Here is a 24,372-nt window from a genome sequence, read left to right as displayed (position 1 = left end):
TTGTTACTAAATTAAGAGCTAAACTAGAATGTTAATTATTTCTTCCCTTGTACAGTATTTTTTACTAACTAAACCAAGTACAGTGGAGCCTCGATAACAAGCCATCCTTGTCTCCCTTGATAACAAGTGTTATTTTTAAATACCCTTGAATTATTTTGCCCATTATCACTTTTGTTATTGCAAACCTCAATAAGAAGTCAACCGTTATTAAGTCTTATTTAATAATCCCCATGAGAGTCTTGTTATCAAGTTTCTACTGTAAAATATGATTCTTCTGGTACTCAAAAGGCTTGTAAAGTAAGTTGTAAGTAAATTTAGTACTGTAAAATAATTTTTGAGCCTAAAATAAGGAATTTCAAACATGGTAACTAATTCTCTACAGTACTGGTCTATTGTGAGGGAGCTTACCTTAGACTTTAGGCTTCTAGAGTTGACTATAGATGGTTTATAAGCCAATGTTCTTAGTAAAATGATTTTTTCTGATGATTTTTTCTATAGTTATATTTACTATAGAAAAAACTGAACATATAACAACCACACAAATCATCTCAACAATAGGGACAATCATATAAAATTACATTTTAATGCCCTATGATATTTCTTAGTAGAGTTATTCATAAAGTATGTATTAGCATAACGAATTAAAACTCTTTTTCTTCCATTATTAAAAAACTATTAGACAAATTAAACATTGTTTTATCTTAGTTATACATTTCGCAAATATGCCACACCATAACATTAACGAACGTTGTACCGCATACTTCTGTGTAAATAGTGTAGAGACATACTATAATCTCTTTGAGGACACCAAACACCATGGGGAAATACAGCATATATGGTATTGGAGAAAACACAAGAATTTCTACATTAACAGCCTCAAAACAAGACATTGCAATAATCATTTAATTAAATTTCAATTTATCACGTTGTGAATCAAGGGGACAACTATTTGCATTAAACAAAGGTTTATTCCACCTTAATAGTACGGTAAACATACAGTCTTAATATTGTAAACAAATTCAATTTTTATTTATGAAACTCCCTAAGATCTAGCATAACAACAGCTTGGATCAACAAGCATACTTGCTGGTTTGAAATGCACTTGAAGATACGGTGCAGAATTCTGATTAAAAGGTAACCTTTTGTTCGCTATGTAAAGCAAACCAATTCCTTGTCCATGGATTAGCATTTAAAGTAACCAACGTCTTCTTGTGACATTCAGATCTCATTATTGGCAGTAATAATCTTCTTTTGAATCTTTTCTGGGAGAATCGACCATTTTTAAAGAATAGAAAAAGGGATTATTAAGATGAAGTCTTTCATGAGAGTGTTCAAATTTCTAACGAAATTGGTGCTCATTTCCAGTGGAGAGGGAATACTCGTGATAGTTTTATTATTTAATTAGACTGTAAACTCCTGACTTATTGGGGATTGGATGGATAGATTTGTGAGAGGGACACCGAAAAAAAAATGTTTTTGGTGTTTTTTAATAACTACCTCTTTTGGTAAAATATCAAAATAGGTACTTAATTTAATTTTAAATCAAAACTTATAATCTATAGCACAAGTTTTGTAAGAAGGCTAGTAACAAAAATGTACAAAGATTTCAAAACATTATAGTCCCTATATTCCTATTGGTGAGTAAAATAATAAATTGCAGTAGATCTTAAATAAACGGTATCAGCATTCTGACACATACTTTCTCCCATAAGTTTGTCAACAACCTTCATCATGTGTAAGCGGTGAGAGTAAATATACGAAAATGGGATTTGAAAAATTTGTTCAGAATTTAAAGGACTATAACATACTAAATTGTTATCAAAATTGTTCGAGCCAATTTTGGGAAAATCCGATTTTTCCGTTATGGGGTTTTTATGGGAAAATAACATAATTTACAATAACTTTTTAATTTACAATAACGTAATTTTTACAGAAAAGGGATTGGTACCATTTTGTTCAGAATATAAAGAACTATAACATACCTCGTAGCAAAAAACACCAATTATTATCGACATCATGTTCAATCGCTACACCATTGAACATAATATCGATAATAATTATTGGTGTTTAAACATGCTAACACAAGTTTGAAGTCCATAACAAAATATTACAATCACTTTAAATTGTCCTATATGCTGTAACATTTTTTATCGGCTTGTAACTTTATTACACATTCTAAAATGTGGGCAAAAGTTAAAATTATGAAAACACGGGTCACAATGGCTGTTTAAAACAAGACGGGGCAAAACTATCTTGGCTACGACATAAAATAAAATTGTTTTAGTCGCACGTGTCATACCCATTATGAAAGCTGGGTCAGGCTACTTAAACCCCGCTCAAGACATTTTGAACTTGACAAAACCATTTCTAAAGTTGCAACACAATGGTTGTAGTTTGGACTCCAACTACCTCAAGCCTGATTCAACTACATTACAGACTTGGGTGATTCAGGCCTTGGATTGCATAGTAACAAAATTCAATGGATTCAGCATTGGAGTCCTTCTTTGTTATACAGTTATTTCTGAAAAAATAAGTACAGTATTTTTTGTTTGCTGGTGGAACCAATAAATTACTGTGTTGCAAGCTATGTATTTCAAAAACTGATACTCATTATATATACCAATTTGCTTTATCGCATGACAAAAATCAACTGATAATTTATAACTACAAGCATATAAAGCACATTTAAAACAATTTCACTAATAAAAAAATAATACGTGAAATGAAATTTTATTCTTTCCCCCTATATTTGAAAACTGGGTCACCCAGAACATCAAGGTCCTATGGGAAGCATTATACAAGTAAGACCTAAAATATGAAAACTTTTTCTACCTATTTGTGGTTTCCTTTTAGGTAAGCTTTTTATGGACTTTAGCAATATAACTGGGTTCAGCCAGTTACACATATCTAAAAGCGAATAGAGATTTGTAGGGTTTGACTCAGGCCTTCAACATATTATAAGTACAAGTATCTTGATTTAACTACTAGTTACGCGGTATCCTCTCATATAATACGTATACTAAGATATATAATGATGTGCAGATTCAGTACAATCATACATCGCTGTGCCAAAGGTACAAGTTAAGGCGTGAATTTAAATGCATAAGCGTATTCAGATGGAAATCAGCTGATGCGAGACAGAGTTCTTATTGTTGAGGTAATTGAATAGAAATCAGTTGTTCATGTTAATTAGGATATGTGATTTAATAATTCTCTGTTAATTTTTAGTAATAGTGAATTTATGAAATTCCATCTGTACCAGCATTTGTCTGCTCATTTCTATCGTGTATGGCGTTAAACTAGCCTACAGCATAGAAATAAGCTAGTTATTTAATTGTCATCTTCATTCCTTTGCCCTTTCATTTTAACATTCCTGTTTATGAGTAATTCCATGATGTGCCTTCATTTAGGTACAGATAATGAATTTGTAGGTCACTATAGGCATAATTTAAGTCTGAATAGTCTACAAGCAATGTCTCATTGAATTAGATGATCCAATATGGCAGTATGAATAAGCTATAAACATTTTTTTAAATTTGTTTTTAAACTTATGCCAGTTACAGAAAAAATATAATACTTGTACTTAAAACAAATAAAAACTTAGTATCGATGTTCACAGGCCTCAGGGTTCAGATTTAACTTAATTAGAGATTTCATTGTCACACTATGTCTCTTTTCAAAATACGTTTTTCCAAAAGTGGATGATTTCAAAATCCGTCATAATATTTTATACATAACTGGATAACTTGTGCTCAATTAAACTGCTGGCACTTAAATCCCAAAAACTTTAGTATAGGTTTTTGAAGCTCATAATTTATTTCCCTCAGGCACTTTTCAGGATATCTACGTATCTATAATGATTGCAAACATAACAACGCAGCATATAAAAGATCCTTCCATTTCTTTGACAATTTACATCAAGACTGGCTAAACTGTGCAGAGTCAAATTAAGACAGTTTTGCCTAAATCATACATATAAAACGTTTCTACACCATTAGGCGTACGTTTTTCTTAGAACAAATTAAACATTATTTTTGTATTTTTTTCATTTTACAACCTACAATGTTCTAAGCCATACTTTGGCTACATTGATAAGTATTACTTTAGATACATAACTCTAAAATGCACCAAAGCAAAAATATCGTTACGGAAATCACCTTTTACAGCTGTACAAGCTGGGTCAACACTTAGCTCTCAAATTAGCTCGAAGCACACACTGGAGCTGATGCCATTCAACGCACATCGATGAATCAGTTTATATTTACCTGAAGAGCGGGGTTCGGATGCCAGCGTACCACACATAGCGTGGAGCCAGCTCATTCTTTTGTACTCTGTTTGATCTAATTTCGTCTTCTCGGTTCGGTTTTTTATTAAGTCACAGTACAGTAAGTGTTTTCAATGATAGCAACGTAGCATTGAAGCATTTTCATAATACAATAAATAAATTGATTGGCTTTATTCGTTGATCGGGATGTGCAAAGACGGAAAATCTTCGATTGCAAAGAATGGGCCACATTTTAAGGTTTTCATCATCACATTGCGTACTTCAGGGAATATCAAACTTAGGTTATGATAATCTACAGTAGACTACCAATCAGCTGTCTGGTGCATATATCTACCTTTTACCATGGTTAAGAGTTAGATCAAAATTCATCCTTCACCTCTAACAACTCTCAACAGTGAAAACCGCTGTGCTTATTTGAGTAACCATGGCCCGAGAACATCGATGAGGCTGTTAGATGTGTCCCCGGTATAATAATTTAGCTATGGATATCAATCATAGTTCTTTAATTTTACAGAAAAATTGGTACCAAAAAGGTATTCACGGTGTCCTTCAACTCTCCCGAGTCTGGTTTTCTTTTCCTCTCTGCTGTCTAACTCAAATTTCCCCCTATGTTTTCATTAGTCCCCTTGGTACTTTGTATCTCTTGTGGTTGTGAGATCAGTCGTGCATATTTCTTCATTACCACCTAACCTGGGAACTGGATGGATTAAAGCATTTTCTTCAAATACGCAACAAATTTTAAGTCCCTTATTTCCCGCACTTTTTACCTAATAAATGAAGTATTTAGCCTGGTTGGTGGTTATTGTATTATATTGTATTGTGAGAGGGGAGGACTCGTGGTCCAAGCACGTCAACCGAAGCTTATTGTGTATCCCACTTGCCACTAACTAACTGGGTAATCCTTTGCCTGTGTCCTTGACTAGGAATAGGAGATTTTGCCCAATGTTAGCGTCTGGTTCCTCACCTGGCTGCTTTAGACCAAACAGAGCCCTTCTCCTAGCCCCAAGTCCGTCACACTCCAGAATAATGTGTTTTGCAGTCTCATCAGACTGGTTGCAAAGCCGTACTCCTGATTGTCATTGACAATTCCTAGAGTGTGGAGATGTTTTCTGAAGTGGCCGTGTCCAGTGATAAGAGCAAGTACCTGCTTGACTTGCCCTCTCCCCAGCTTTAGGTTGGTGGTTACCTAGGTTGGCTGTAGTTAGCCTAATTTCTAATTGTCAAGAATTTGTTGTGGTTTGAAAATGTAAGAATTTGGCGTGAACTTGATCTCTTTGAGTTGGGACCAGGGCTGCTGAAACTGTGACCAATAAAAGAGTATTCGCGCGCGTCAAGTGATATATTTAAGTATAATATGATTAAACTGAAGAATATCTGATGTTTTACTGCATTGATATAACTAAGACAAAGAAGAGAAAGTAAACTTGTAACCATAGTGAGAAGCTTGTACCTACTCCAGGCAGAGCTCACTGGGAAAATACTGTAGATTACGAGGAAAAGTATGGAATATCATTTTTCAAATTGTACTTGACTATGAAATACTGTTATTGTTGAAACAAAATGTTAATATTTCACATTTACATACAAATGAACTAATCTAGTTTGAGCTTAACTTTAGTCTAACTTAAAAGATCGAACTAAGTTTTACGGTTGGAAATTTGATGCGGTTGAATTTGGCAACGGTCCGATTACACTTTACCAATACTTTGACTTTCAATGTAAATCTCCCAACTTTGATTCACAGTCGTTTTATCTCGTTTGAATTAAGAGCTTTGGAATTGATTCTTAAATATTCCTAAGTCAATAAAATAAATTGTTTGGCATGTATCAGGAAAATATTTAGGCTACAGATAATTTTTTCTGATGTTCATTTGGGAGAGTTTGTATGAATTCCATAATACGGTGTGTTAATAGTATTATTTCCACCTATTTGTAGTGAAAAAGAATACCCACCGAAATCAGGCTTTGTAAACCTCTTTCTTATCATTTTATAAACGTATTTTTATCCGAAAAATATTTTTATGCTCTATAGAGTCTATTACATTTAACCACAACCTAAATTGTGATAACTTTTAAAATATTATGAAATAATGGTGGTATTTTATTGTATTGGTTTTGGATTAAACTAATATCGGCTAACCCAACTGTGCTATACGCCATTTTTTATCATAAACGTGACTATCACTTGTTTCAATAGGCCTAATCATGTCCTTAAAATCGCCAGGTACGCGCCATAGAAGTCAAAGTTTTGAGAGGCATCTTTCTGATTTGGATATATATTAGACCAATGACAATACAAATTGAGTCATAGCCAATCCTAGAAAGGATGAACCAAATGTATAGCTTATTAATGGTTGGACCAAAGGTGCCGCTTAACATTGTTTGAAGGCAATGAGGCACAACCGTAAGAATGAGTTGGCAGGGTGTGCGAAATTCCTTTTCCCATTCAACCACTCTGCATACTGACATATCTTTTTGGTTAAATTTAAATCTTTAAATATGTTGACTACAGTGTCTTGAATATATTGAGAAAAGGGCGATCAAATATGTTTCCTTTCTTACGGATCAAAATCAACAACTTTATTTGAAAACTGCTGCAAAAACCAATTCAAACCACAAAAATGCGTTTTTTGTAACAACATATATTGTCAATGATTTATAAACATTAAGCTTCGAAGCCAATTACACTATCTATGAATTAATTATTTCATCCAAAGTAATAATGGTACAGACAAAGGACATGTTTAAATGCATAACTGATTCTGACCTCAATGCTTACCTTAGTCCAGGACTTTAATCAGGATACGCCATCTTCCTCCATGCATAATGTATGCAGTTATTGAAGCTGTGTTAGTTCAAATATACCAGATATACATTCAAAGGTACTCAAAACGACAATTATCAAAAAAATTTGTTTATACATTCCAACATCTTGTGTAAAATTATTTACTTTTGTACAGTAAAATAAAATGAATTTAAAGAGAATTAAAGGGGAATTGAGTAGCTTGAAGTAAATATATACAGTAGTTAAGGTGGTCTTTGGTTTTTAGGATTCAAGAAACCAATTCCGCGAGTCAACCGCATTAGCATTTAAAGTAACCACCGACACCCGCCCCTCTCCCGCCTAAACCGCCCTTGTGACATTTAGGCTTCGTTATTGGCAGGTAATCATTCTCTACCGAAGTGTCCTGCGGAATTTAACATGAAATTGGCTTCTTTAAAATCACGCCATTCTTGAGCAAAGCTCGTCAGGTCTGGAATTCATTTTTTTTATTACAAAATCATATTATGTGACATTTATAGCTCTAGTCTCTTTGTTTAAATTCAGTAGTCATTTTTGTCTTGCTCTTTAGTGGCCTCGTTTATACGCAGAAATGTATACTGTGTGAGTGCGATGAAAAGTATATTTACATTATTGCCTAAAACTATAAAGTTGTTCAATTTATTACTACACCAAACCGCAGCAAAACGTGCAAATAACCTTAGTTTGGTTATGGCAACTATTAACGTACGTGCAAGTTTATTAGGACCCCAACTAAATGTTGACGATACTTTCATTCGACATGACACAAATAAACTCACAAAAAACCTCACGATATCTAAAAATTTAACAATATTTACAGCTACAGTTTATACAAATTGCAAGCGAATATTTTAAAAGTTCTTTTTCTGCAAGTTTTTCAATTTTGTTAGGTAAAAACAAGATCGCTATACACTCTGTAAGCCTTTTGTGTGAAAACTGCTTCCAGCTTTGTTCAATATTCTAGTTCAAATTCTTTACTCTTTTGACTTCCTTAAAATGAGGTTCTTTGAGGATTTCTTGAAAACACATTTTAGCTTTCTGAAATTGCTCGCACTATCTAAATAATCCATCTAAATATGGCTTTAAAGAAAGAAGTGGTCTCCTATACTAATATTTAGTTTTAAGTTTGAAACTCTTTTTAGTTTTTAGAAAGGAAGAAAGTTAATGATTGAGATTAAATTTCCGAAATGACACCAAGCTGTAAAGTTTTATGGAAGCAAAAAATTACTATATTTATATTTCATGGCAATAAATAATATTGAGATGATTTTGTCACAAAATATTCCGATGAGGCTTTTTTACGAGCCACTAATAAATTATTGTGAATGGTTCAAATTGTTGATATAATCATTGATACAAAAGTTGTAATTTGGAGTATTCCAACCCTTTACCTGGGGATACATTTTTACTAATTTGTTTGTGTTTGTTGCCAAAATAATTCTTAAAAAAATCAATAATCAAATCAAAATTCTTTATTTCGTATAAAATAGACGATATTTACAAAATGTAATATATGCAATAAAAATAGGTTTTAAAATGTATTACTAAAAAAAACGAAATTAATCCCACATGGGATAACCCGTGCGTGGGAGTGAGTCGTATGATGTTTCATTAGAAAGAATTGAGAAGGTTTGATTAAAAAAAAAAAAAAAAATGTTTTACAAACCTAAATATTTTACCAAAGATGATTTTGCTAGAAAAATCTACAGAGTTCATGCATTGACTAAAATAAATTCGTATTCACTCTAAGGACGTACACTAAAACAGATATTTTAATTGCGCTCTATGATTTGATTACCAAGATTTGAATATATGAGTGAAAAAAATAATAAAAAATGTCGTTAACAAACAAACTTAAACAAATGTTTGGTGTCGAATATTTTCCTAAAAGTTCTAAATGTTATAAATTTAATTTTTTGGTACTTTTTTTACTTAAATAAATTGAGCGTATTATACATTACAAAGATTATGCATTTCGTATTCTTATTCTGGGGTATTGTTGAATGCTGAAAGTCTGTCTCGACTTTTCGAAAAGCTCGGTTTTATGGTGAGCTACTTAACCTCTCAACCAACCCTTCAGATGACTTACCAACAATGGCGCAACCCCCCCCCCCTTTGACTCCTCTGCCATAGTTTATTTCATCTTGCTGCTGTATGTTCTCTATCTCTAGATATATTTAATATACAGTACTATTTCTTTTATATTTATTTCAGGTTATAGCTGAGCTTTCGAATGAATATATTGTTCATCTAATGATAGTTAAATCATTTGGTGGGTATATCACTTCTAACAGAATTCAGCTCTTCTTGATGATTGAATTTTTTTATGGTCCTGGAAAAAGTTACAGCTGATCTTAGTTAGAAACAAAGGTTATGTCGGGCATCTCAGTTATCCAACAGTTATCGTCCATTCATAATTTGGGTTAAAATACCCTTCGTAGCTTTTCATCTTATTTAGGCCTATTTGGGTAAACTATTCTTCAAGTAATGAAAATAAAATTAATAATATATTTAAACTAGTTGTTCTTGCAGAGCTTCACAACGGGGCAGTATAATGTGGCTCTCAAGATCTACTGAAAAAACTGTTACACACACTTACCATGCGAGTTAAACAGGCAAATTCCAATCGTACTTATTGCTTTTTCCGATGAAAATCTCTAGTTTATTTTCACTTCTGACCTTTAAGAAGGTCCCAGGACTAAGCCCTGAAATTTAACACGAAATTGTTTTGGTGGTGTTTAAACGTACTCCATGAAATCCTACATCTACATACCAAGTTTCGTGGCCATCGGTCCAGCGGTGTCTGAGTTTATCACTGCCAAATAAATATACAAACAAACCAACCAACCCTCTTTTATTCTTATAGATGAGGTAGAATTACCAACATATTGCCATTTAAATTTAAATTACTAATTAAGTTAAAGGATACCTCCATAAAATGTTTTTCAAATTCAGCATTTGTTTACTAAGATACATGCACTTCGTGACCTTTAATTCAAACAAAATATAAGGATTTACTATATAAATCCATAAACTTTACTACATACCATGTATTCATAAGAGGGACTTACTAACTTTTCATTTCACAACTTTTATCAGTGTTCAAAGGATAACAAAGTGTTCCAACAAATTTCAGCTCAAATAATGTTTGTTCAGTAAATTTCACCTTGACAAAAGAAGTGAATAAAGAGGCACTTCTTGGGAAGGAAATTGCCATCATTATTCTTCCATACAGAGACTCGGTCCGATAAAAATGTTCCTGATAGCGCCTTCTGTACTTGTGAACTTGAATAAGTCGAAGGTAATATTTTTCTAAACGATCGCCTAAATATCTGGGTAGCTGAGTGGTTATAGTACTCACCTGGTAATTAAAAGGTCCCTGGTTCGATTGTAGAAAAAAAATAGCAATAGTTGGTCAATTAGTTGGTGGTTCTAAAAGGTACCCAGCTGTCCTTGATCATTGGACTTTAAATTATTATAAATGGTCCTGACTAATGAAACAGCTGATCTTAGTCAGTAACAAAGCTACACAAGGCATCGTACTCCATTATACAGTATATGTTAAGTTATTTGATGTATAATTTAATGTATAAACAGTATTAGTTATTAAATATTAGTTTGAATATTGGTACGGTAAATATTAAAATGTCGGTATTAAATATTAGTTTGAAATATTTAATATTTGTTACTGCTCTCTTTCGAAGCATGGCACAACTCCGCTGATATGGGTAGGCCAACACTAAAAATCAAAATTGAAATATTGGTTAATAACGTTAACAGTATTTCACTAACCAGTTTAAGACCCTGCCTCATTCAAAACGTGCCTAAATGCCGTTGGAAATCGTACGAGTCAAATCCAACTAATAAATACAGTTTAGCAGAAAGCAGACCAAACTTTCGGTTCGTAACTCGATAAAGACATAACCGTAACTCATTACAAACTCGATTGTTTATTCCTACATACGAGAATCAAGAGGTCGCAGTATTTTGCATATTTATAAAGGCCTATGCAAATTCTCTAATAGAATCAGCCTCCGCAATTTACAAGTTTGTCCCGAGTTGTCCCCAAGTTAACCAATTAGTCGATTGTTAACAAGTTTTTCCCCAGTTTCTCTAAACTCATTTTGAGCCGCTTTCACTTGGGAAATTACTAACTAGATTGAGCACACTCGGGAACAATCTAACAATTTGCCAACTATGTTATTTTAAAGTGGCAACCAGGTCTTTTTCAATGAAGGAAAAAAATATGAATAAAGTGTTTTTCTATAAAGGATTTTTTATTCAGTAATTTATTGAAAATTTCATTGTACAAGACGGTAGGGCATTGATTGTGAAATGTATCAAAATTACCAAGAACATTTTATATTCTAGTTAAGCATTTTTAGACTATTATGTATTCATTTGAATAAATTTTGCTAACTTTACAAATGTGTTTGGAATGAATTTATGTAACTTTTTGCTATTAAAATGTATACTTTCTAATAACCAACTAGCAATGGTACCATACAAATGAATTGGCCTTTTTTTTAATATAGGCTACTCTTAAATATTTTTGAGTTGGTAATTTTGGCATCATCACTCAAAAAAGTTAACTCGTCCGGAGTTTCCTAGAGGTTCCAAGTTTTTCCGAACTTAACTATTCCTTGTTCGAAAAACGTTAAAGCAATTTCACCTCATATTGGTAACATTCAAGTAAACATAAAAGTGAATGCTTGCAGTGTTGCTTAATGTCTAAAGAATCAAATAGTATTTGAAATCTACTTTTGTTGATTTAGAAAGTAAATTATCATGTGGTCTGTCTTTGACTATAGCAATCCCTATTTCCATCCCCTTGTTAAGGTTCTAGCCAGTTACGGAGTAAAAACGAACTCCCAATTAAATGACTAACTGAGAATACCAATGTAAAATTAATGTCATTCCACAAGGGCAACTAACTGTAAAGAATTGCAACCTTAATGTCCATTAACAAAAACTATCATAAATATTTATGTTTAAAAAATTAACTTAAAAATTACAAGTTCAGTAGCCAAACTCCAGGAGAGAGACTTTGCAGACTTGGCAGTTTCATGAGTAAAAAATGGCTACATTTGGTCCATGTAGGTGCGATGTATACTAAACATTTAAAACCAACTTTATTGAGCTCGTCTCTGTTTAGACCATTGAACATGGCAAGATAATTTACCAACTAGTGAACCTTAGTCACTTGCAGTCGTATTAGTTTATTACTCTAGCCTATCAAGGGTATTTTTATTCAATCAATACAATTGAGAGCTTATTATTTAAGTTTCATTTTTATTCAGTTTTAAACTTATATAATTACAAAATAACAATTAAACACTATTATAACATAAATTGTGACTAGAATAATTAATGTATGGCTTTATTTACATAGTTACATGGTTTCATAATTATAATACTGATATTATCATTTTTCCCATAACATTATTATTAGCATGATTGAATCTTATTTTATTCTTCATATAATTTTATCTTTTATATTGGGAACGAACAGACTACTAGGGACCACTCTGACATTATAAGGTCTTTAAACCAATGAAACTGGCACAACCAATTATTGACATTGTCATCCTTCATTAAAACATAAGAATGTCCTAATAGGATTTTCTAACAGTACAAATATTAGGATTTTTTTAGGACTATGCGAATGTGGTTTAGATTCTCTCATAAAATTTTCTATTCTTGGGTAGATACTTGCCATACCTCCACCTCCAAACTACACCTGCTATCACTAAAATAAATACTAACATTGCCACATGTCTTGCATACTGCCACCTATACATTATTATACTTGATTGTGAAATGTCTCCATTCCATGTGGATGATAGATTGGTTTTAGAGCTACTTGAGGTATCTAGCACGATAACCTCACTTTGGCATTTTTCGTCAAACCTTAAAACCTGTAAATAAATAGTTAAGTTATCCATTTGCTTTGACATTTAAATTACATTGTTATCAGATTATTTCCAATCAATGTATTGTTGTCATAAAATAGTTACATTTTCATTTCATTTACCAACCCAATGTCCCATGAAAGCTGTACGGTATTTAAAACATGGCCAAGCAGATATTTGACAATAAATTACATGTCTTGTAATTTTCCAATATGTTTTTCTGCATCCAATGTAATCAATATTGTTAAAACTCAATCCTTTACACAATATCATAATGCTATGGCTATTTCATTATTTATACCACGCGTATGCTCCTTACAAAACACATAAGTTAAACTAATGGAATTATAACTCTTTTTTCAATTGACAATTTATAATTTTGGTCATTGAAACGTTTTAGCATGAAAATAATGTTACCTGTATTCTGTAGACTGTTTCAGGCAGCAATGACAAAGTGATTGTTGAGGCGTTGGTAAACACGTTTCCTTTGACGACACCTTCGCTCATTGTCCACGTGACCATATATGACGTCACTCCTTTGATCTTTATCAGCTGATTGTGATAGTGTCGCCAGCTGATTTGGACAACAACCAATGGCGGTTGTTGGAGAACTGACTCGATGCTTAACCTCCAAGGTGGTGAACACGTGATCTGTAATTTATGGATTTTTAAGGTGCGATTCGCAATTTTTAAAACTTGAAAACTCTTCGTTGATGGAGATAGTCTACAGTTCTGAAAGATAAAGTGGATAAAAATAAGGACAAAGAAATTACTAGCAAATGGCATATTCGATTATCTGTAGTTCTGGATGAATGGATTGTTGGATTCCCTCCATCATTAAGCCAATGATGGCTGCCATAACAATCTGTGAATCATGAATACAAAATCACACATTTTTCGATGCATATGGGGTTTTGTGTGTTTGTAATTTATATTTATCAGATTGCCTAAAACGAGTTTTACATAACAATGTTATTCGTGGACAAAATACAAATTTCTTACGCTACTTTAACACGAGTTTAACAATAGAAAACCTCGAGGGGTTTAGTGGGGGGCGCAAAGAGACGAGGTTTGGAAACGTGGTACCTATTGAAAATAATTAGAATACAAATGATTTCCCTTAATTGCCTAGATTGATTTTTCTAATCCTAAGCCCACTAATCTTACCTTCAGGTTCGTATGGTGTGAAGAGTTCTTTGGTAGGTTCCCATTAAATTCTCCTTCCATCCCCAGACTACGAAGTATGCGCAGCGTCTGGTCTATAGGAGACTCTTCAACAGGGCAGAACACCTTGACCAACCCTCGCCAGTCCACCACCAACACTCGCACTGTGGAGGGGTCTACAGAGGGTGGGAGAGAGACAGAGGATTGAAGTGTCTGACACAGCTGAGTCCCGTCAGTCATCACCACATATATGACAGGACCTGGGGTAGGCGGCCATGACACTGTGGACTGGTTGACCAGCATCTCCTCCAGCGGCGCTGTAGAGACAGGTCTGGGAGGTGGAGAGTGGAACTGACACGCCTCTAGACATTCTGAACCCTGGAAATACGGAGGATGTCAAGTCTGACAGTCATCACCACATATATGACAGGACCTGGGGTAGACGGCCATGACACTCTGGACTGGTTGACCAGCATCTCCTCCAGCGGCGCTGTAGAGACAGGTCTGGGAGGTGGAGAGTGGAACTGACACGCCTCTAGACATTCTGAACCCTGGAAATACGGAGGATGTCAAGTCTGACAGTCATCACCACATATATGACAGGACCTGGGGTAGACGGCCATGACACTCTGGACTGGTTGACCAGCATCTCCTCCAGCGGCGCTGTAGAGACAGGTCTGGGAGGTGGAGAGTGGAACTGACACGCCTCTAGACATTCTGAACCCTGGAAATACGGAGGATGTCAAGTCTGACAGTCATCACCACATATATGACAGGACCTGGGGTAGACGGCCATGACACTCTGGACTGGTTGACCAGCATCTCCTCCAGCGGCGCTGTAGAGACAGGTCTGGGAGGTGGAGAGTGGAACTGACACGCCTCTAGACATTCTGAACCCTGGAAATACGGAGGATGTCAAGTCTGACAGTCATCACCACATATATGACAGGACCTGGGGTAGACGGCCATGACACTCTGGACTGGTTGACCAGCATCTCCTCCAGCGGCGCTGTAGAGACAGGTCTGGGAGGTGGAGAGTGGAACTGACACGCCTCTAGACATTCTGAACCCTGGAAATACGGAGGATGTCAAGTCTGACAGTCATCACCACATATATGACAGGACCTGGGGTAGACGGCCATGACACTCTGGACTGGTTGACCAGCATCTCCTCCAGCGGCGCTGTAGAGACAGGTCTGGGAGGTGGAGAGTGGAACTGACACGCCTCTAGACATTCTGAACCCTGGAAATACAAAGAGGATGTCAAGTCTGACAGTCATCACCACATATATGACAGGACCTGGGGTAGACGGCCATGACACTCTGGACTGGTTGACCAGCATCTCCTCCAGCGGCGCTGTAGAGACAGGTCTGGAAGGCGAAGGCGAAGAGTGAAACTGACAAGAATCTAGACATCCTGGACCCTGGAAATACACAAAGGACAATCCTTGACTTGTAAATTTAGTAGTAGTAAAACCTGCAACACAATTTTTGGCCGTTATTGGAAGCCTCCTGAATTCAGGCCATAGAAGGATTCACTTCAAATATTTATTTTTCTCTAGTCTAACGAGGTAGGCTTCAGTCATTATTTATCAATGGAATGTTTAAGTCTGAAATTTGTCATAATCATAATTTCTAGATAACACAGTCCAGTAAGATTTTAACAATTTCTTACTGTGCTCAAGTTTCAAAAGTGTTGTATATAATTTAATCATGGAATTTCTTGAATCTAAGGTTTTAAAGCATCGATGTATTTTCGCATTTTTATTATCTATTAATTCTTCTACCCTTTAACTTACTGAAGAATCGTAAAATATAGATATAAATAACCAGACTAAAACCATCATAGCAAATCCGTTGTTATTATCATTTAAAAATCATAATAATAAAGACTTCATCGAGGCAACGTTTTTACAACAGGATTTAACAACACATCTTTGTAACTCCGAAACACACGAATCGAACTAACCATGTAGAAAGTGCTTTGTGGAGAAAGCAAAATGCATTTTCTAGCTGGAAGCCAACATTGCAATAACGTGGTTTCATGTCAAAAAAAACGTACGCAATCGGTTTTAACAAAGAGGACCGAAACAGTCACCGCCACACGCGCCCGGAGGCCTGACAGCAGAGCTTATTAGCGTATTCACGGTTGCCAATAACAAATCATTTCATTTATTTAATTAAGCACAAATTTTCCTTTGTCTATGTCATGTAATTTAATTATGTTTTTGAAGTTAATTGATGCACAAGTTGTGGTAATGTTGGGGTGTAAAAAATATATATAATGTATTTTACATTTTGATAAAAGCCTGTGTGAAGTATTGTTACTCAGAAACTGTTACCAATAAACATGCTGACGTTCTTGTACAGCGTAGCTTTATGTTAAAACTTGATTGCTGATTGGCAATACATTTAAAAAAACATATATGAAATTTTAGATGTTTTCCGTTTGTCTTAGCTTGATTTGTATCTTAAGTGTACGTTTTGACGTGAAATGTAACGGTTTTCAATACATTTCGCCAGATGATTTAAAAAAGCCTGATTACTTGGTCGTGCATTTTGTTTACCTTTTTTCATATTAGGCCCATTATAATATGTTGATATTCATGTTAAATATTAAACCACCTAAAGACGCGCGGAACTGTAAGTAGAACAAATTTGTTTAAGAAAAATTTTTTTATAAGGCTGATTGAATTTTTCTCTCCACACAACACTGTTCCAAACCAATCGGTACAATAAAATCCATCCTTATTCTTTAAAAGATTCTGATTTCTATGTTTTTGTGGGTAATCGCTATCACTAAATGAGCTGTTGATTATCCAATGATATACTAAGAGTGATTAATAGATAGACCCTTCTCTCTGGCAGCACGAAGCTAGATCATTATTTTCTACGGATTAGACCGACAATCGGAGGCGATTTATTCAGAGACAACAATCGGCAAAAGAACATCTGTTGGACGATTGCCGGGAGTTGTTCTGATAACGAAAATAACTCTCAATTAACGAAGCACCGATGGAAACGGAAATGTCTCGATCTTGGAGATCTGCCGGACCTAACACGACGTAGATAATGCCCCCGTCGCGGCAAACCTGCACGCCAGCATATTCGGTTGTTTTATTTGATTTTAGACGAAATATATTTACAAATACTAGACTACAAGAGTATTTTTTTCACTTTAGCAAAAAAGGTTAAGAAATTGAAAAATAACTACTAAATAACAGCGTATAATACAAATTCAGTTTTTTCTATGTTATCTAAAAATATCCATAAAACAATAAACACTAATCTTTCCAATTAAAAAGTGTGTTAGGGACTTATGTATCTGTAAAAAGTAAATAACCTAGTAGAAGGGGATCTATTGAATTTGTTGGGAAGGGCAGTATCAATCAATTGATGAAAACTCTGACAAATTTGGATCTAATGTCAAATTGTATTTTTTCTAACAATATAAAAACCAATAAGAATTTGGCCTACTGGGTTAATGGATTTTGCAAATAAAAAACGGCAGTCGCAATTGATTGGTTTTCCCTTTTTTATATTTTATGGAATAATATTCGTAAATTATTCCATTATTTAACGTTTGTTGTTAAATTATAGCTTCTTAACAAAACAAGCTTTAGACTTAATGTAGCATTGAAGTGTGCCATTAATTACCGTTTACATTATTGTAGTGTTATATATTTTGTAATTTAATTTCGTCTTGGAAACTCATAATCGACCGATGCGCTTAAATTGTAATTAATATGCATATGTAGATATTTTACTAAATTCTCTGCTCATTTTGATTACACATAATCAAGAATACATGTCTAAACAAAGTTGTCTAATTATTTACTTTTCAGCTGGTTTATATATTGTATTACTCCTTACAAACGCGGAAACACGTGGCAAATGTTTTTATTATTAAAAACTACAGCTAAATATACAAATTATTAGTAATTAGTCAAGGATTTGTAATATTCTTTGTTCCCATTATAAAATAACACATAACCTTAAAGTTAGACCTTTGATGTTAATTTACAAGTATCAAAAATATATTGCATATTTTTTTAAAATTATTCAACTACTCCTTACCTGTGAACAATTGGAAAACTTGCAGCAATCCAGCTTGGGTTGACTTGATTGCATCTGAAACACAAAAAGCAAAATTATAATTATTGAATGTTTTCTTAAAAATACAAAACTATATTTTGCTTTATGTGGTATAAAAGTCGATAATCTCAATACAAGTTTAATTTGTCTGAAGAATAAGATAAATGAAAAAGTTTCATAGGGATGTATTGAAAACAATGCACAATTTTTTTTTTATTAATTGGAAAAGTTTATGCACAACGTCCAAAATCATAAGGTATTGAAAATTGCAAGCTTGAGTACCCCAACAACACCTATGAATCTGGGAGTATTTAGTAATTTTCCTGATTTTATTTCTATCTATTGGTTTTCATGCTCAATCTTTACATCCTAGGATTGCCATTGCTAGACTCTATTCTGGAACCATAGAATAAATAAACCACTTTACACATTCAAGTGTGACTTGGAATGTCGCAGCATTATCATACAGCTACAGTTATTGGAGAATGGCGGGATTTGAACCCAGGATCTTGTTGATCAAGTCGCTCGGCAGCCGGTTCCACCGTATCTACAGTATTAGTAGTACAGTATATATTGAATTTAGTTCATGTATAACATTTTTTACATAGAAAAGTTAAAATGCATACTCAAAACTAAGCCTCATTCAAGTCTAATAACGGATTTAGAACCTGTCAGCAGTTTCAATAATTACAGGTATTGTATATTAGCAATATAATAGTTAATGTTCCAGTTCAGGCTGTTACAATAAATTGTTAATGTTTGCATACATTATGGCTCATAGGCATACATATACACTTCATTCCAGTTTTTGACTTTGAAACATACTCAAAATGTCGTTACACCGGTTACCACTTAAATACGGGTGTCCGAAAAATGTGTTTAACATAAGTTTAAATATTGGAAAAAATATTTTAACTTCCGAACTTCCTTTAATGCCACCATCATTATGTTATTAATATTATTGTATGCGGAAATATAATCGTGCATTAGGGATTTTTAAGTTCTGATTGTAATTTGTAGTTATAATATCAAAAAATATATTTAAGATAACCATAAACTCAAAACTAACTTGATAGGCTATTGGAACAAACCTTTTTATAGACCAACTACTGTTTCGACTCATAATAATCGTGGTTTCATACCATCGCAGTATATTTTTCTTCATACGTACCAAATTAATTTCGTTCTGGCTGAATATGGCAAATATTTGACGATAACTATTGAATCCACATTTACATGACATTATGCCATACGACTGTTGTGACTGAGGCTTCTGTATTTTAAACTGATTTTTACTAGTTTATTAATTGGTTTGACGTCAAGTTCACGAGTTGCTGTACATATATTAACCATTTATGAACTCTAATCGTTATTAAGGTTTTAAAATACCACCTATTTTATTTCACATTTCAAATTTGTATTCAACGTAGGGGAACCTTAACATAATATTTTGCCTTTTTGGTTTTTCTAATAACCGTTACCCTTCGTCTCATGTTTACTTTACTAGTACGTTTTACCCTTTAAATAAATAAATACTTATTTTTTTATTTTTTCGATAAACAAAATGGCATTATTTACTTACATGTTGTTTTATATTTGGTAGTTGTTTATTTTCAAAAGACGGTCGAAACACAACTGCTGTAATAATTGAAACGCTCGAAATACTGTATAATCTTAATCATAAATAATCTTGGTATGGATTTAAAATGTATGGCTTACTTTAAATAAATTTTAAACCATGCCCACGTGTAAAAAATATTGAAACCCCCAGATCACTGATTGTAAATAAATTAATCCACAAAAATAGTTAAAGAAAATATCGACAATTGCCTCCAATAAATATTTTAATTTATGTTTTCTAATACAACTAGATTAATAAAAATGCACAATATGCCATAGGGTTTTCAAATGGTGTATTGGACTGGCTGGGATCTTATCTGTCAGGCAGGCGGCAATGTGTTGAGGTTGATGACGTACGATCTGACTGGGAGACAGTTACTTGTGGTGTGCCTCAGGGGTCAATCCTTGGCCCTCTACTGTTTGTACTATACATAAATGACCTGAGCTCAGTCCTCACACACTGTAAATACCATATGTATGCCGACGACTTACAGATTTATACGCATTTCTTAGCAAAATATATCAATGACAGTGTTCTAAAAATCAACGAAGACATCGAGAAAATCATTACCTGGACTGAAAAACATGGACTTAGACTAAACCATACAAAAACAAGACCAATAATAATTTGTCATTCACGTTTACGAAACTCAATTGACCTTGACACAGTGAACTCAGTAACTATAAATGGGACAGCTTTACTTTACTATGACAAAGTGAAAAATCTAGGACTTACTATAAACTCGACGCTTACTTGGGGAGATGCAGTATTAGACATACGTAAAAAGGTGTTTGCATCAATCCACTCACTGAAGAAGTTACAGAATTTTTTACCTTTACACATAAAGTTACACCTAGTAAAATCACTTGTCTTCCCTCACTTCACTTACTGTAACTCTGTGATCAATGACATGACTGTAAATCTCGCTGATGCTCTCCAACGCACTCAGAACTACTGTATAAGATTTGTTTATGATCTGAGACGTAATGAGCGCATCACTCCTTTTTATGTTGATTCTAAATTACTAAAACTATGTGACCTAAGATCAATAAAAATTCTTATCATAACCTATTCAATATTAAAAACAAAATTTCCAAAATATTTTTTAAACGACTTCAAATTTGTAGCTGAAGAAAGTGTAAGAAATTCACGTTCTGCTTCAGTAACTTTGCGTATGCCTCATCATAGAACGGCAGTTTACGACAGAGCGTTTGTTGTTTCTGCTTGTCGCCTTTGGAATGATCTCCCTCTAGCCATAAAAACCCTTGATAGCCGTCCCCGGTTTGTGACAGCACTAAAAAATCTGTTTTCTGGACGTATGGCCATGGTTGGTATATCCTAGGCGTGCGCTTGGTTGATCACTGACAGGTGTGCGTGTGTGTGTGCTAGTTCTTGCGAGTGTGTGTTGTGTGTGTGCGTGTACGTGTGTAGGTGTGTGTGTGTGTGGGTGTTTATGTAAGGTGGTATGTTTTAAAAGTTATGTTTCTTTTTACATTAAATATTGTAAATAGATTATAGTATTTTATTTGTATTGTACATTGTTTTGTTTTATTTGTATGTTTAGATTTGTATAAACAGGTTAAGTGTAAGAGAGGGCCATGTGGCCCTAACTTTGCCTGACTAAATAAATCATTTTCATTTCATTTCATTCATTTCATTTCAATATGCTTTTTTCTCAATCTATAGATTATTGAGTATATTTTTGCTTCAAAAACGCATAGTAAGAACAATTGCAAGAGAATCCTACTTATCACATTGTAAACCAATCTTTATACAACTGAATATACTCACACTGCCTGCTCTGTTCATTCTTGAGTCTGCAGTGACAGTTAAAAGGAAGCCAGAACATTTTCCAAAAAAACTACAAATCCATAACCATTCAACGAGGCAGAAGGAAATGTTACATGTATCACAAGTTTCATCCAGTTTAGTGAGAGATGGACCAAGACCTACATGCATAAGAATTTACAATAAAATTCCAGCTGCCATAAGGGAAATTGAAGATGCGGAGAAGTTTAAATCCAAGTTTAAAGAATTTTTTTCACGACTAGGCCTTACTACTCAGTAGAAGAGTTCTTAAATCAAGAATAGGCCAAAACTTGACGACCATGGCACACCCGTGCTACTAATGGGATACCTACAATTAAGTAAGTAGGTATTAATGGTTTCATTCAACAAGTGACATATGTTTAAATAATGTAACTTACCTACAATATATTTTTAACACTGCATATATTTAGCTTATATTTTAAATCCAAATTAATACAGCTTTGATAAACACACTCTTTTTGTACCTACTTTAATTTTAACAAGCTTTATCTTGCTATCTTTCTGAACATAAAAATTGAATTCTTACCTTATACATGCAAAATGCTTGACAACGCGCTGACGCAATAGTAGTGTCCAAATCAATGTTGCTGTTTACACATAAAGCAAACGTAAAAATTACTAATAAAATAAACCACCAAGTGCACATTTCCGTCAGCTGCCTAATAATTTTTAGGTCATTATGTGAATCGTTTGAGGGTCAGAATGAAAAAACTATAGATTTGGAAAATATACAAAATAATTAATATATTTAACTAAACTATTTTTAATTTAAACCCTGTTTCGTCTTAGATTTTGGGCTCGATGTTCGCTCCTCACGGGTAGAAGGTCGGTACGCAACTGAACTGAAGTGAGTTTCTTTTATCACAAACTCTAGTTCCGACGCCGCCGCTAGGTTTCAGCACTATCCGTCTGCTTCAAACAATGAGGGGTGGAGTTTGTGTGCCTCCAAAAAGTAAGTACCTCCCCCTAAAATTAAATATGAAAACTCATAACCACTTGTATGATAAGTAAATTGATTGTTGGTTCTGAAACTCGTTACGTCTGTAGCTATTGAGTTTTTAATTTTAGTGTTTTTTTATAGTGCTTAACTTGAAACTAAATTTTAAATAAATTAGTTTATGAATCAAACATATATTTTTTCTTAATTTTTTACGACATAATATTCAATACATGAAGAAGAATCGAATTGCAAGCTAGGAAAACAGGTAAACAATAAAAACAGATACTCTACAAAAACAAGTTTAAAAAAATGGTAAAAACATGTTCATTGCCTCCTCTTTTTGATGATATCATTGACTGTTGGATGCTGTTACTTCATACTTCTTTTCTTCATCTTTGACCAGCAGTTGCTGGATAAATTGAGTCGATACTAACTAAACTAATAATTAGAACTATGCAGTCCATCGTCACAAAGAAAAATAAAAACTTAAACTTGAATTTACTGTTTGAATATTTACAGATTGGCGGCAGGATTTATGGTTTTTTGACCTCTTCAAAAAATTCTTCAATAGAGAAGAGAGGTGTTTTTTCAGCCATTTTTCAATTGTTCGCTTAAACTTGCGGGGATCAAGATCCTTGGTACTAGCTGGCAATGCATTATATAGTTTCATTGCTAGTATCGGGAAACAGTTTTTCTTCTTACTTAGCCTACATAATGGCACATCGAGTTGGTCTTTACCTCTGGTGTTGTAGGAGTGTTGTTCTGCTCGTTTTGTAAGGGACAAGTTGTTCTCTTTAATGTAGGTCAAACTGAGCAAGATATACTGACTATAAATAGTCAGTATACCCAGTTTGCTGAAAATAGGCCTACTATGTTCTAGGTACTCAGCAGAATCGATCAGCCTTACAGTTTTTTTTTCTGCAGGAGAAGAATGTTTTGACATCCAGAAGAATGTCCCCACAACAAGTCAAGAGGCCATACACAATGTGGGTGTTAAAGAGTGCATAGTATACCTCGATTAAGGGCTTCTTGGACAGTAAGGGTTTTAGGCGTCTTAGCAGAAAAATCACCCGGGCAAGTTTAAGGCAGATTATGTCTGTATGACTGATCCAGGTCAATTTAGGGTCTAGGGTAAAGCCCAAAAGCTTAACCTCATTCAGGTCATTTGTCAGGCTGAGGCTGAGACTATATGTAATTTCTTGGGTTTTGGCTTCATTCAGGCTCAGTTTATTCGACGAAAACCACTGTTTAGCAAGACCGAAGGTGTCAGATACTCGCTCCTGGGATAAGTTTGTTGTATTAATAGTCAAAGATAATATACCGATAATATACAATGTGTTCTAATATTTTTGAATTTCAGAATTGCATATGTTTGGGATTCAAAAGAGTGTGCGGGCTGCTGAATTTGGGCTCGCCAACTCCAACAGTTGTAACATTACTGTTTGTATTATTATTGCAAGATGTGAAAAAATCTAAATATAATCTATGGCTATAGCTCCGCTCAATAGATGATATCTGGATAAAGCACTAAAATAACATAAATAATACAATGAATTATTTAGTACAATATTCTTTATGCAAGGACAGTTTAAATGGTAGAAAAAAATCAAATCTCATAACAATTACATTATCACAAATATTTATAAAAAATCGTACAGAATATATGAATTTTGAGCTTACACAAAGCATACTGGCTGGGTAGCTGAGTGGTTATAGTGCTCG

The 24,372-nt window shown here is 34.0% G+C and overlaps 2 protein-coding genes across 2 annotated transcripts; both read right to left on the bottom strand.

Annotated features, from left to right (window-relative positions):
* Nucleotides 1-12,429: 12,429 nt before the first annotated feature.
* On the bottom strand, nucleotides 12,430-22,534 carry LOC128986547 (uncharacterized). Its single transcript, XM_054406971.1, has 5 exons — nucleotides 22,237-22,534; nucleotides 18,242-18,295; nucleotides 14,168-15,407; nucleotides 13,418-13,651; nucleotides 12,430-13,006 (listed from the first exon to the last, which is right to left on the bottom strand). Exons 3-5 carry the CDS (start codon nucleotides 14,465-14,467, stop codon nucleotides 12,761-12,763), a joined length of 780 nt encoding a protein of 259 aa, XP_054262946.1. The 5' UTR covers nucleotides 14,468-15,407; nucleotides 18,242-18,295; nucleotides 22,237-22,534; the 3' UTR covers nucleotides 12,430-12,760.
* Nucleotides 14,527-21,689, bottom strand: LOC128984893 (uncharacterized). Its single transcript, XM_054404263.1, has 8 exons — nucleotides 21,672-21,689; nucleotides 18,242-18,295; nucleotides 15,439-15,588; nucleotides 15,273-15,407; nucleotides 15,100-15,234; nucleotides 14,927-15,061; nucleotides 14,754-14,888; nucleotides 14,527-14,715 (listed from the first exon to the last, which is right to left on the bottom strand). The coding sequence occupies exons 1-8, from the start codon at nucleotides 21,687-21,689 to the stop codon at nucleotides 14,527-14,529; spliced, it is 951 nt and encodes a 316-aa protein (XP_054260238.1).
* Nucleotides 22,535-24,372: the final 1,838 nt, after the last annotated feature.

Source organism: Macrosteles quadrilineatus, unplaced genomic scaffold, assembly GCF_028750875.1.
Source record: "Macrosteles quadrilineatus isolate MER2022 unplaced genomic scaffold, UCM_ALF_1.0 Scaffold_2__2_contigs__length_208266976, whole genome shotgun sequence".
NCBI classification, from domain to species: domain Eukaryota; kingdom Metazoa; phylum Arthropoda; class Insecta; order Hemiptera; family Cicadellidae; genus Macrosteles; species Macrosteles quadrilineatus.
This window is presented reverse-complemented; position numbering and strand designations above follow the sequence as displayed.

Coding starts and splice junctions, on each gene's coding strand:
- LOC128986547 (XM_054406971.1), bottom strand. CDS start 14,467: ATGCTGGTCAACCAGTCCACAGTGTCATGGCCGCCTACCCCAGGTCCT. Junction 13,652..14,167: donor CACACCATACGAACCTGAAG/GTAAGATTAGTG, acceptor CATAAATTACAG/ATCACGTGTTCACCACCTTG. Junction 13,007..13,417: donor AAACAGTCTACAGAATACAG/GTAACATTATTT, acceptor ATTTATTTACAG/GTTTTAAGGTTTGACGAAAA.
- LOC128984893 (XM_054404263.1), bottom strand. Junction 15,589..18,241: donor AGTTTTCCAATTGTTCACAG/GTAAGGAGTAGT, acceptor GTGTATTTCCAG/GGTCCAGGATGTCTAGATTC. Junction 14,889..14,926: donor CAGGTCCTGTCATATATGTG/GTGATGACTGTC, acceptor CCGTATTTCCAG/GGTTCAGAATGTCTAGAGGC.